Source organism: Lycium ferocissimum, chromosome 11, assembly GCF_029784015.1.
Source record: "Lycium ferocissimum isolate CSIRO_LF1 chromosome 11, AGI_CSIRO_Lferr_CH_V1, whole genome shotgun sequence".
NCBI classification, from domain to species: domain Eukaryota; kingdom Viridiplantae; phylum Streptophyta; class Magnoliopsida; order Solanales; family Solanaceae; genus Lycium; species Lycium ferocissimum.
Genome location: NC_081352.1, coordinates 14,490,489 through 14,502,191, shown reverse-complemented (window position 1 = coordinate 14,502,191; position 11,703 = coordinate 14,490,489). Strand labels below are relative to the sequence as shown.

At 35.4% G+C, this 11,703-nt stretch overlaps 2 protein-coding genes across 3 annotated transcripts; one reads left to right on the top strand and one right to left on the bottom strand.

The window, feature by feature from the left end:
* Positions 1–1,578: 1,578 nt before the first annotated feature.
* Positions 1,579–8,081, top strand: LOC132035799 (transcription factor BIM2-like). Of its 2 annotated transcripts, XM_059425931.1 has the most exons (7): positions 1,579–1,750; positions 1,832–1,937; positions 2,790–2,874; positions 4,438–4,507; positions 4,612–4,707; positions 5,719–6,113; positions 7,382–8,081. In XM_059425931.1, exons 2-7 carry the CDS (start codon positions 1,844–1,846, stop codon positions 7,563–7,565), a joined length of 924 nt encoding a protein of 307 aa, XP_059281914.1. In that variant the 5' UTR covers positions 1,579–1,750; positions 1,832–1,843; the 3' UTR covers positions 7,566–8,081. The 2 variants fall into 2 exon arrangements, with proteins under 2 accessions (XP_059281914.1, XP_059281915.1); XM_059425932.1 differs by lacking the exon at positions 1,579–1,750 and having other exon boundaries at positions 1,757–1,937.
* A 1,362-nt stretch (positions 8,082–9,443) lies between these two features.
* LOC132038059 (leucine-rich repeat extensin-like protein 1) lies at positions 9,444–11,158 on the bottom strand. The gene is made up of 2 exons (XM_059428785.1): positions 10,881–11,158; positions 9,444–10,225 (listed from the first exon to the last, which is right to left on the bottom strand). Exons 1-2 carry the CDS (start codon positions 11,056–11,058, stop codon positions 9,444–9,446), a joined length of 960 nt encoding a protein of 319 aa, XP_059284768.1. The 5' UTR covers positions 11,059–11,158.
* Positions 11,159–11,703: the final 545 nt, after the last annotated feature.

Genomic DNA, 11,703 nt, shown 5'->3' with positions numbered 1-11,703 from the left:
CTCATTTGTTTGGACTTAATGAAGGTCTGAATCTGAATGGTTAGACCTTAGGTCATAAGTGTATTTATCTACATTAAGATTTAATCATTCATTTGGTCTTGGTCTGAATAGGTATTACTCATTCAGATCTTGAAAAAAGTCTTGATATCATGTGTGGATAATTTTCACCACCACTTTATCCACGATCACTAGCTACCAGCGCTAACAACCTCTGCTATCATAACCACCACCACTATCGTCGCCAACCACCAACACCAACCAGCTCCATCATTATAATTATATCCACTGTGACCACGACCACGACCACTATCAGTCCCTACCACCACTGCGGTCAATCCCTACTACCAACCACCTCCATCATCACAACTAGCACTGCCTGCCAATGACCACCAACACCATCATCAACCACCACGCACATTCTTCAACCACCACCACCAACAAGGCCAACTACTAACATCAACCAATTCCACCATCACAACTGTTACCAACCGTCACCAACCGTCACCATCGTGCCAGTCACTATAACACCAACCAACTCTATCATCACAACTATCACCACAATCATTGCTAGCCACTAACACCAACAATCACCACCACCATTATAAATCATCTCCACCATAACTAGCGAACGTAAATGTTACTATTTTTTTTTTATCAAATAATGATGTTGTTTTATTAAACATATATATTCTTTTAATATTTAATTATTTTTTATTTGATTATATATTTCTATGTTTGAAATTAAATAAAGGGAAAATGCTCAAATATGCCATTGAACTATTAGAAATGGCTCATTTATGCCACTCGTCAATAGTTTGGCTCATTTATGCCATCACCTTAATAGTTTGGCTCTTTACGCCATCGCCGTTACCAAAATGGCTCATCCATGCCATTTTTCATCGGGTTTTAGTTTAATTTAGGATTTAATTTGTGTTGGCTTAATCAAACGATGTGGACCTCTAATTGGAGTCCATGTGTCATATCTGGTATTGTAAAATCGGTGTTAATGAAAAATGGCATGGATGACCATTTTGGTAACGACGATGGCATAAATGAATCAAACTATTAAGGCGATGGCATAAATGGCCTATTGACGATTAAATGACATAAATGAGTATTTCCAGGTTCCAAGCATATTTGAGCCTTTTCCGTTAAATAAATTATGCACATTCAGATATTCAAAAACAAACCGTCGTAATCATTTAATGTTCATATCTAGAAACACCATCTTAATTATTCAGATTTAAATGTGTTACTGTTAACGTTAATAAATGATGCCTAAATGTTGTAGCTTTTAAAGTCATTAATACTCCCTCTGGATAAAAAGTGTATCCACTTAATATTTTTTTGGGTAAAAAATAGTGTTCACTTATCAGATTAAGAAAGAATTAACCTTATTTTTTCAGATTTATCTCTATTAACTGTCATGTGATTAAATCTTATTATATATTTAATTAGAGTCGGTCTAGTCAAATTAATTATTTTTTTAGGAGTTATTTTTTATTAAAGCGTGTGCAAATAATTAAGTGGGATATCTTTTGACTCGGGGAGTACGCATTTTTGATAACAAGATGTTAGCATAGTACTGCACGGCAATTTAGCACTCACCAACATTCACTTTAATTACCTAGGGTTTCCACATAGTCTTGTACACGCATATTCTTTTTTTTTTTTTTTAATCATACAAATTCAATTTTCACAGGTGTATATTCATTACATATTTCCAAAAGCACTGCAAGTTTCCAAAATCGTCAGTCTCTCTGCTTAATCTTCTTTTGTGAACACTTAGTATTTTTTCAGCTGAATAATAATGTTATTTGTGGGTTTTCAGATTAATTAGGAAATGGTGAGGACTCTGAAGAGTAATCACCATGAAGAAGACGAAGAAGATGATGATGAGTTTTCTTCTAGAACACCCGATGCCTCTTCTCAAAAGGGTAATTTCTTTTTATAGAAATAATGGTCAAAATGTTTGTCTTGCTTTTTTTTTTTTTTAGTTTTTTGTTAAATTTTTTTTTTTGTCAACTCTTTAATTCTAGTTTTTTCACGTGACATGTTTAAGACCACGATTAAAATATATTTTGATACATTTTTACATATATTTAGTTAATGATCACAAGATTAGAAATTCTTTCTTTTAACTTTCATTTTGAAATGGGGAGAATATTACTTTTTTTGCGAGTTTCACACCTTGTCTCTCTAAAAGTAATGCTTCCTCCATTTCAAAATGTTTGTCTTACTTTCCTTTTTAGTTTCTTCGTGAAGGAATGCTTTTTTTTTTGGCAACTATTTAATGTAACTTTCTACAAGATAAATTAAAAGACATTTTGGTACATTCTATATATCTTTAATTAACAACCACAACTTTTAATTTCTTAAACTCCGTTGCCAAGTCAAAAACAGACAAGCTTTTTGAAATGGAGGGAGTATTACTTTTTCGCGAGTTTCACAGCTTAATTGTCGGTTGTTCTGTTTTCCTACCTAAACTCTATTAAAACAGACCTAGTTGAGTACATGGTTATAGTTAAGTAGGAATAGTTGGCCTAGTTAGCTTCGTGGTGTGTTTTAATACATGGATGGGCATAGTTCAGCTAGGAAAAGGGAACAACTTATAATTGGGGAGTGAAACTCGTGAAAAAGTAACAGTCCAGGTGTGTTTTTTGACCCTTAGCCCTTTTTGATATAAAGATATGCTATTTTGAAACTAACTGCTATTGGAATTTGATTTTTTTGTTAAATTTTTGAAACTGATAAAAGCTATTGGGGGTTTGATATTTTGAGGGTGACAGGGAAATTAGAAGGAAAGAGCAAAAGTTCTCATCGTTCCAAGCATTCTGAGACAGAACAACGGAGGAGGATCAAGATTAATGAGAGGCAAGTTTATCATTGCTAGGTCACTTTTTCCTTTTGAATGTCTCAAAACTATTGACATTGTTTGACTAAGAGCTCGTTTGGTAGGACTCGTTAGAAGTTGCACTACATGTATAAAAATCAACTTTCATTATACATTGTTTGATTGTCTTTTTCTTATTTTCATAGGATTCAGTATAAGTTAAGTTTGTGTTTTCCATATTCACATAAATAAGTTATGCAGAAATCTATGTATTATTTTATAGGGATATAATGTCGGATGAGTATGTGGACATTAGTTATACATGGATTAAACAATTGGAATTACAAGGATCTCCTACTAATTTATTTCGTCTTCACTTTTATTTTAAAATATACATGTTATATTCACAATAAACTAGACATCTAACAAGAAATAATCCCTGTAGTGCAATCTCCGTATTACTAATCCCTGCATAACTTATGGTGGAACCAAACGTCCCCTAAGTGTATTACTGGCTTGTACAACTTTCAAATATTCAAAATTATTTAGTTTTAAATGTTGATGTGATGTGATCTCCGTCATTAACTTTTCAATTATTTAGTTTAATTTTTATTTTACTACTGCTTATATAAACATAAATAAAGTTAATATTTTTTTGGGAGAAACAGACCTTGGGTCTAACTCAAACCCTCAAAAACCTAGCTCATGAGGGGAGGATTGCCCAAACCATATAAGGAGACCACAGCTCAATCCCTAAAAAAAATGTGGGATTTGACACCCTCCCGCATGCCCAAGACTAGACACTGGAGAGTGGATAATTGAACACGGCAACCCAAACCTAAGAAACACAACAGCAGGGATTGGCGGGTCTGACTCTGTTCCTTGGATCTACCTCAACTTCAAAAGTTAGTTCATAAGAGGAGGATTGCCCAAGACTATATGAGGAGATCAGTGATCACAATGCGTTCCCTCAACCATTGTGGGACTTGACAATTTTAAAGTTCATGTCTAGACAGGATTGGGAAGAATATGGCTGTAGTGACTATTATTTTTTACCTCTATTGGACGGCCCATACCCCTATCCTTGTAACATATATGGCTATCGCGTGGAATTTGAAAAACTATGATAGCCTCTGCTTTGTTTGGGTCTCCTATATTTGTTCGTTAGCTCTTTTCAAATGTGAAGATATCCTTGAGGAGTTGTACTAGCCTTTTGGTTTGTTTGTCAGCTTAAAAAATGGCATTTGGGGACAAGTCTCACAGTAACGATCAACAACACTTCTATATATACATCTAAGTAAGAAGTGATATTATGTGTATTCAGTTCTATTCTTCTGGCTAATTATTGGTTTAACTGGTATTTCAAATGGAAAACTGATTGTTGTCAACCAAGCAGGGAAAGCCGTAGGTGTTTTACATGCACATAGTATTTTGGTTATTTTTTCAGAAAAGGATCAAAGTTGTTCTTTGGAGCATTTGCTGTACAGCATGTAACAAGACTAGTTTTATAGTCTCTTTCAATACATGGTTGATTTTAGTTTCCACTTCAGTAGCTGCTTCAGCAAGATCTTTCCCAAAGCTGACTAATACTTAATAATTTGCAGATTTCAGACTCTAAGAGAACTCCTACCTGAAAGTGATCAGAAGAGAGACCGAGCTTCATTCTTGTTAGAGGTGTGAGTTGTGACATTTCACTTGCTTGCCAATGTTGCAGCTTTTTCAATCTTGTTTACTTCATCGTCACAAAGATAAGCCTCAAGATTTAATACAAAATACAGGTTATACAGTATATCCAGTTTTTGCATGAGAAAATACAGATGTATGAGGGAACCTGCCAAGGATGGAGTGCAGAACCCTCAAAGTTGATGCCATGGGTACGATCTTTATAATACTTAAATGCACTTTTAGATTCTTGTGTAACGTGGAGTGCTTCTTGGTTTGAGTATTTTGCTTACAACTCCTGTTCCTATCTCGCTCACTGACTTCTTTTTCTTGGTAACATAACAAAGTTTTATTATGTTTTCTTCTGCTTTATTACTTTTAGCATCGATACAACATTTTGCTCTCCTTATTATAAGATGATCTCCAACATTTTGCTCTCCTTATTATAAGATGATCTCCAGCTTTTCTGCAACGTGCTTCTTAATGCTTTTATGGCTTTTGGTCCAATATTTGCTGGTTGTAACCTGTTTCTGTTAGGACTAGGGCTGGCAAAATGGTTGAAAAACTAAGTACTATCCAATCTGGCCCATTAAATATGGATTCGATAACTGACTGTTTAAAAATGGATTAAATATGGATTACTATCCATATTATCCACTAAAAAATGGATATCCAGATCGATAATATGGATATCCATATTATCAATACCCATTTGTCTGGTTGTTATTTTTGATGAGTTCTTGCTATCTGGAAGTCTAAGCTTATTTTGGCTTTTAGCTTGTGTTCTCTCCTGACTATTCATGAAACCATGAATAATATGGATATCCATGGTATCCGTTGGTTAACCCATTTTTTTTTATCCCTGTTACATATGGGCGGGTTGGATATTTTACCCGTTTTTGTTTAACCCGTTTTTTGACCAGCCCAAATTCGATCCGGCCCGGCCGTTTGCCACTCCTAGTTTTGACCAACTAGAGTCACGTCTTTACTCCTTGTTGACTCCTTTACACCTTGAGGTGGAAGATAGTTAAGGTGGACTTTGAGACTTTCATTCATAGTATAGTCTCTCTATTAGTGTTGTTAAAAGCGCAAAGAAGCGACAAGGGCCCTAAGCATAATTAGCGGATTTCAGGCTATTTTAAGAGAGTGAGGCACAACTTTAGGATGGAAGCAGTAGTACTTTTTCTGGAAGTAAAACTAATGTTTTCTCTTATTGTTGACAGAGAAGCACTTCTGGGCCTGTGGAAGGCTTTGTTGAACATTCTCAAATAATCAGAAATGGCTCTACTCGTGAAGATAATATTGGCATTAACCCAACATTAGAACCGAACTTTACTGCCGCTGCTTTATATAGAGCAGCAGACGATTCCCATATGGCAGCAGATGAAGCAATGCGCTTTAACATGCCACTGCAATCCAATCTATTTGAAAATGTGTCTGTTCAACCTTCTCAATCATCTCCTGATGCTGAGCATTGCACTTCCCAGCCGCAATCATTGTATTGGCCAGGTAAACAAGATACAATTGAGTCTAATGATCTGAGCTATGGTAGAAATGATCAGGAAGAAGTGAAAGTCGATGGTGAAGAAGCTGGCATCTCAAATGCGTATTCTCAAAGGTAAGATGATGGTTCAGGACTTTAATAGCTATGAATTGATGTCCTGTTAAGGTGGAAACTCAAATTTATTTCTTTTATGCCAATGACTTGCTAATTTTAGTAGTGGCAGTCTCAAGGTCATGTTCCAATTTCTTACCCATAACTGAACCCATCAGAAAATTCCCGTGATTACCAAGTGCATGAAATAGATTCAAGTTTGTTTAATGCTTCTTGTGGTTATTAGCTGGTAGATTTAAATGCAAATTGTAGCCTTTTGAGCTCCTTCCAGTTTGACTTCTTGTAAAACCTTCTGCACCTCGTGGGTCTACATTTTTTTGTGAAAAAAATTACCAAATCAAAAAAGTTTCAGTGGCTTGAAGGAAGTAATCTTATGTGCCCCCAGCATTGTTTACCTGAGCAATCAAATATTGATCAGGTCTCGCTACATGGCTTCCCCCAACTTTTCTACCTGAGCCATCAAATAGAAATTTAAGTTCATCAGACAAGATGACAAAAATAAAAATGGTCCTTTATGTTTGAGGGTAGGTTGAAAATAGTCCTTTAAGTATGCACTTGATAGTTTTATTACTTTAGGTTTGTCAAAAGTTAACACTTTCAGTCTCCGTCAAATGTTTGTCGAACTTTATATGTTAGATTTGACGGGAACTATGAAAACAAGGAAACGCCGGAACTCATATTTAGAAGTACAATTTTTGTAGTTTGTGCTATTTTAAATTTATTTCTTGAGTTTGGTGTAACTTTTTGAGGTGTAATTTATGCTATTTTTTGTGTCTTTTTAGTGGTCTAGTGTAGTTTTTTGTGTTGCATATTTTAGATTTAATGGGACTTTCGTGGTGTTTATAGTTAAATTTTTTTTTTTTTTTTTTGGTCAACTTCCGTCAAATCTAAAAGATGGAGATCTGTAAATATTTTACGGAAACTAAAAGTTAACTTTTGGCAAACTTAAAGGACCAAAACTGTTAAGTGCATACTTAAGGGACCATTTTTAACCTACTCTCAAACATGAGGGACCATTTTTGTCATTTTCTGTTTATCTACACATTAAGGTTGATAACAAGCGGATCTCTGGATTTTGACTTTTGAGCCTCACTTTAGGATTTTTCAGACTCCCGTGAAAACAAAGAAATGAATAACAAACATGTACATATCATTCTGACATGAGCACATACTGGTCTGAATTCACTTGATCTGAAATTATGTTTTCATGCTAGTATATTACTGCTTTTAGATTCTATTTCAGTGACATATTGGGTCTTGGTATTGAGCAGGTTGCTTAATACCCTAAACCGGACACTAGCATCTATGGGAGTGGATATGTCACAGGCCAATGTTAGAGTACAACTTGATATCGGCAAAAGCCCAAGTAGTAGTGGAGCCACAGCTACAACATTAAGCAGAGGAGAGAACTATGATCATGCTCCTAAAAGGCTTAGACCAGAAGGTAGTATGTAATTGTCAATCTAGCATGGTGGTTCCACTGCTAATTTTTCTGCATCTTGTCATCGTTTTGATGGGGAGACACTGGGTAAACGGAGCAGCTTATGGTCTTTGATCTGTAGGGCTGCTGGAACCTTTCGAGGCCGTATTATTTTATCCTTCACCCTCTTTTGTCTCCAGTTAGGTTTCCATTTAAATATGAGAAGCTGCATTTTCATTCTCAAGGGTATTTGATTTTGAAGTTAGATCCTAGTTCACTTTCTTTTCTTGTTTTTTAGTCGACTTTGTAAATTCTGCCAGTTTGGTCTTTGGTAAAGTTTTTCATACTTAATAGTAGCAGAATTGCCGGATGTGGTTACACCTATCTATTTAAGATGCCTCCATGGATCTGGTTTCTTAGTTGGTTTTTAAGCAGGGAGTCCCAATTTTTGTTTCAAATCTCAGCATGAAGATTGTTACTGTATACATTACCAAATCTTTCCCTGTTCAGCTTTTTATTTGGAACAAGAGCCAATTGAATTAATTTTCTAATTCGTCCGCTTAACAGGATACTGTATTTCTATCGTGATGTCAGAAATGAAATTCAGCAGTTGTTTCATTGGGAAAATTTGGTCTTAACAACCATGCCACAGCTGAGTGATTCAGATTGTTAAATGTTTGGTGCTAGCTTTTGTATGTCTATTTATTTCCTTAAATTTTTAATCTTGTTAGTGAAAATTCTGGCTCAACCACTGCTAAATTGGTGTCATCCTTCTGCCTGTATGCAAGCTGTATATCCCAATTTTGCATTCAAAACATCGTTCACCGTGTTTTCTCGAGTAGTCATTTTTGCTCCTCTGAACTGCTGATTGCTGAGGAGACAATAATGCAAGTAATTACTGATAACAGCGTTCGGCGGATGAATACTGCATATGAACAATGATCTTGTACCACTCATTGCATATGAATATGATCATGCTAGTGCATGGTATTGTAATTTGATCGTAAAGATATGGTAATCACGTGGAAAGAAACATATAAAATAAGGAGAAAAGTCTTGGAGTGCAGTGAGAAGTTATCTGACTACAATGTGATGAACTAACGGCAAATGACCATTTCATGAAGCAATCGAGAAGGACAAGGATTAAGATCAAATGAACGCGCATTCTGTTTAAAGCAAGTGAAGATATGCACTTCTAATCGCGCATTCTGTTTAAAGCAAGTGAAGATATACACTTCGAACCTCTCAATAACCAGTGATCAGGCGAGGCATGAATTATTTAGTTCAGATTGTTCTTGTAAAAAAGAAGATAAGTATATTTGATTATTCAGACCTTATAATCGAATAATATGTGCTGGTCAGTATCATCTCGTATATTTGCCTAATCTCCACTAGAATTTTGATTTTTTTATCTAAAAGGCGAAGAGCTGGTGAGGGTTTGCCTCTTACTTTGTTGCCATATTACCACCCCTCGAGTGTTCTTGCTCTCGGTGACAGTTGAAGACATATGATAGAAGAGTAAGCTACACAACAGAAATCTATTCACATAATGTATCTTTATGTTTATCAGTAGATGAGGAATGATTTGTTACTACAGTCACCTATTAATAATGAGCTTTTATTGAAACATTATATATAATTATACAGTCACTTCTCCCCCATATCACCTCCCCTATGCTTCCTAATACGAGAAAAAGGTCTTAGTTAGAATGCTAGCTTCTTGTTAACTACTAGTATGAGTACAGTCCCTTATTAGTTAAATTATAAGTAGGTGGAATCTTCAATAGATCTTCCCTCTTCTTTTTTCTTCTGTCTGGAATCCAAGGGAATGGATTTATTGGAGAGCTATTCATATATAGTGTTTGATGTACAACTACTAGCATTTTGCAAGTGTGTGTATAGTTGTATTTGGTCTAAGGGGAGTTCTTCTTGTCCGGAGATGGAGGAACTCCAGGGAAGCCAGGCATAGGACGGAACGGGAATGGAGGGAAGAGAGGAAATGTGAAGGTTGGTGGCGGAGGTGGTGGTAATGGAGTTAAACGTGGTATAGGTGGTGGAGTTAAACCTACTATAGATGGTGGGAAAATTGGAGGAAATATTGGAGGGGAACGAAAAATTGGTGGAAATATTGAAGGTGGAGACATTGGAGGTGATTGATAAAATGGCGGAAATATTGAAGGTGGAGACATTGGAGGTGAACGAAAAAATGGTGGAAGTAGTGGAAGTGGTGGCAAAGGTGGGAGCTCTGGAAGAGGAGGCAATCTTGGAAGAGGTGGAAGAAACTCTTGTTTTATGGTAAGAAAACTTGACATTGTTGGAGAAAATGTATGATCATTAGGAGTACTTGAAGTTAAAGACTCGTGAGGATCATATAATGCTTCTTTCTTGTTGCTAGTACTATGGATGCTTGGCTTTTGGTTGCAGAGCAAATTGAAGAATCCAGCAGAGAAAATATGTGTTCCCTTTTTCCTTGAGTGCAGTCGGAAAGAAGATGAAGCTGATGATGTCGATGCTACAGCGCAATGTGGCTCGCCGCTGCTGATTAGGCTGACCGAACATCCTGTAATGTGATTGACATTTTTGTTCACCATGAAAGGAAGGTGTACACTGAATTTGCCATGCTTATTTGTCTTCACTTCTTGGTAAAATCCTGAGCGTTTGCCTGAGTTTGCACATTCTACTGCAACAATAGCTCCTGAAAGCACAAACATGCATCAAAAGAAAGAAAGAAGAGAGACTTTGCTTGGTATGAGAAAATATTTTCCCAAAAATAAGTAATTTTTCTAGTGTTTGGTTGCCAAAAAATACGGTCAAAGACTTCTCTATAATAACACTTCACTGTAATAGTCATGTTTAATGTGAAACTGATCTTTCATGTTATGTTTTATTATATTTTCTCTATAACAACATTTTGCTACACAGTGAAATAATATCGGAACAAACGATGCCTGTTATGGACTGTATTCCAGGGAGAACTTTTTCCACCAAAAAGGGAAAAATGACTTTCTTCACTTTTGGATAAAAGTCATTTTCCTTCAGAATTCTCCATTTTCCCAAAGTCATTTTCCTTCGCAATTATCTGTACTTTTAACTTCATATCACTACCTAACAAACACTCAACTATCATAATCAATCTTTAGTACTCAAAAATTTCATCAAAACGCTATCCAATATACTAATATTATTATCAATATTTAATATATGTTCGTCCAGAAAATACTTTTCATTCTACAACCAAACATCAGACAACATTTCTAAGATAAGTAATTTTCAGAAAACATTTTCTGGAAAATTAACTCTTTATAATGTCAAACAAAAATAACTTCAAGAAGTTAACAAGGATGATGAACCTGAAATGGCCTTTGATAAATCCTTTTGGAAACAAGCATTACAGAAAACAGTTCCTACAACAATCGCATTTGGATGATGGCTGGAAATAGGCCTTGCCTGTGAAGCTGAAAGATTATAAAATGCAAAACCAAGAAAGAGGAGTAACATCCAAACCCAAGATATATTGTTATTCATCATATTTTAGATTGTACAAAGTTGTAGTAGCCTGTCAAGAGCAGAAAAAAGCTACCACACATGGAAATATTCTTTAGTGTTTATAATGAGTCATTACTTGGCTTCCTAGCTAGTAAGAATTTATACTAGAGATCTTGTGAGTTTCTGGGAGACTCATATATACAATAAAGGGTTAATAACATTTTTTGTCCTCCAATTATTGGTAAATTTTAATTCCAGTCATTGTGTCCTTGTGATATGTGATTAAGCACATTTAACATTCAGTTACTTGAAATGTGCATTTTTGATCCCTTTGACTATGAATATTCACAAATTTTCAGAATTATTAATCGTTCCACCGTTTAACTGTCAATTTGTTATATTAAACTTGTACCACTACTCTATATTTGAGGGTAATATACTTCTAAAAGTAGTTCAAATATAACATATATTTCCTACATAAAGGGACCAAGAACACATTGATTAATTGAGGTCAGATGTGCTGAGTCGTATATCGCAAGGATCAAAATCAGAATTTATCAATAACTTAAGGACCGAAAATGTTATTTTTCCTACAATAAAATATGGAGTATTAAAACATAAATTGACAATGGATGTTGCAAATTCCTCTTTATCTGCTCATGCGAGACCTGTGAGTACTGCAAATTT

Excerpts from the sequence above, each read along its gene's own strand:
- LOC132035799 (XM_059425931.1), top strand. The coding sequence starts at position 1,844 with ATGGTGAGGACTCTGAAGAGTAATCACCATGAAGAAGACGAAGAAGAT. Across the intron at positions 4,508-4,611 it reads GAGCTTCATTCTTGTTAGAG|GTTATACAGTATATCCAGTT; the intron begins GTGTGAGTTGTG and ends TACAAAATACAG. Across the intron at positions 4,708-5,718 it reads CCTCAAAGTTGATGCCATGG|AGAAGCACTTCTGGGCCTGT; the intron begins GTACGATCTTTA and ends TATTGTTGACAG.
- LOC132038059 (XM_059428785.1), bottom strand. The coding sequence starts at position 11,058 with ATGATGAATAACAATATATCTTGGGTTTGGATGTTACTCCTCTTTCTT. Across the intron at positions 10,226-10,880 it reads TTTATCAAAGGCCATTTCAG|GAGCTATTGTTGCAGTAGAA; the intron begins GTTCATCATCCT and ends TTGTGCTTTCAG.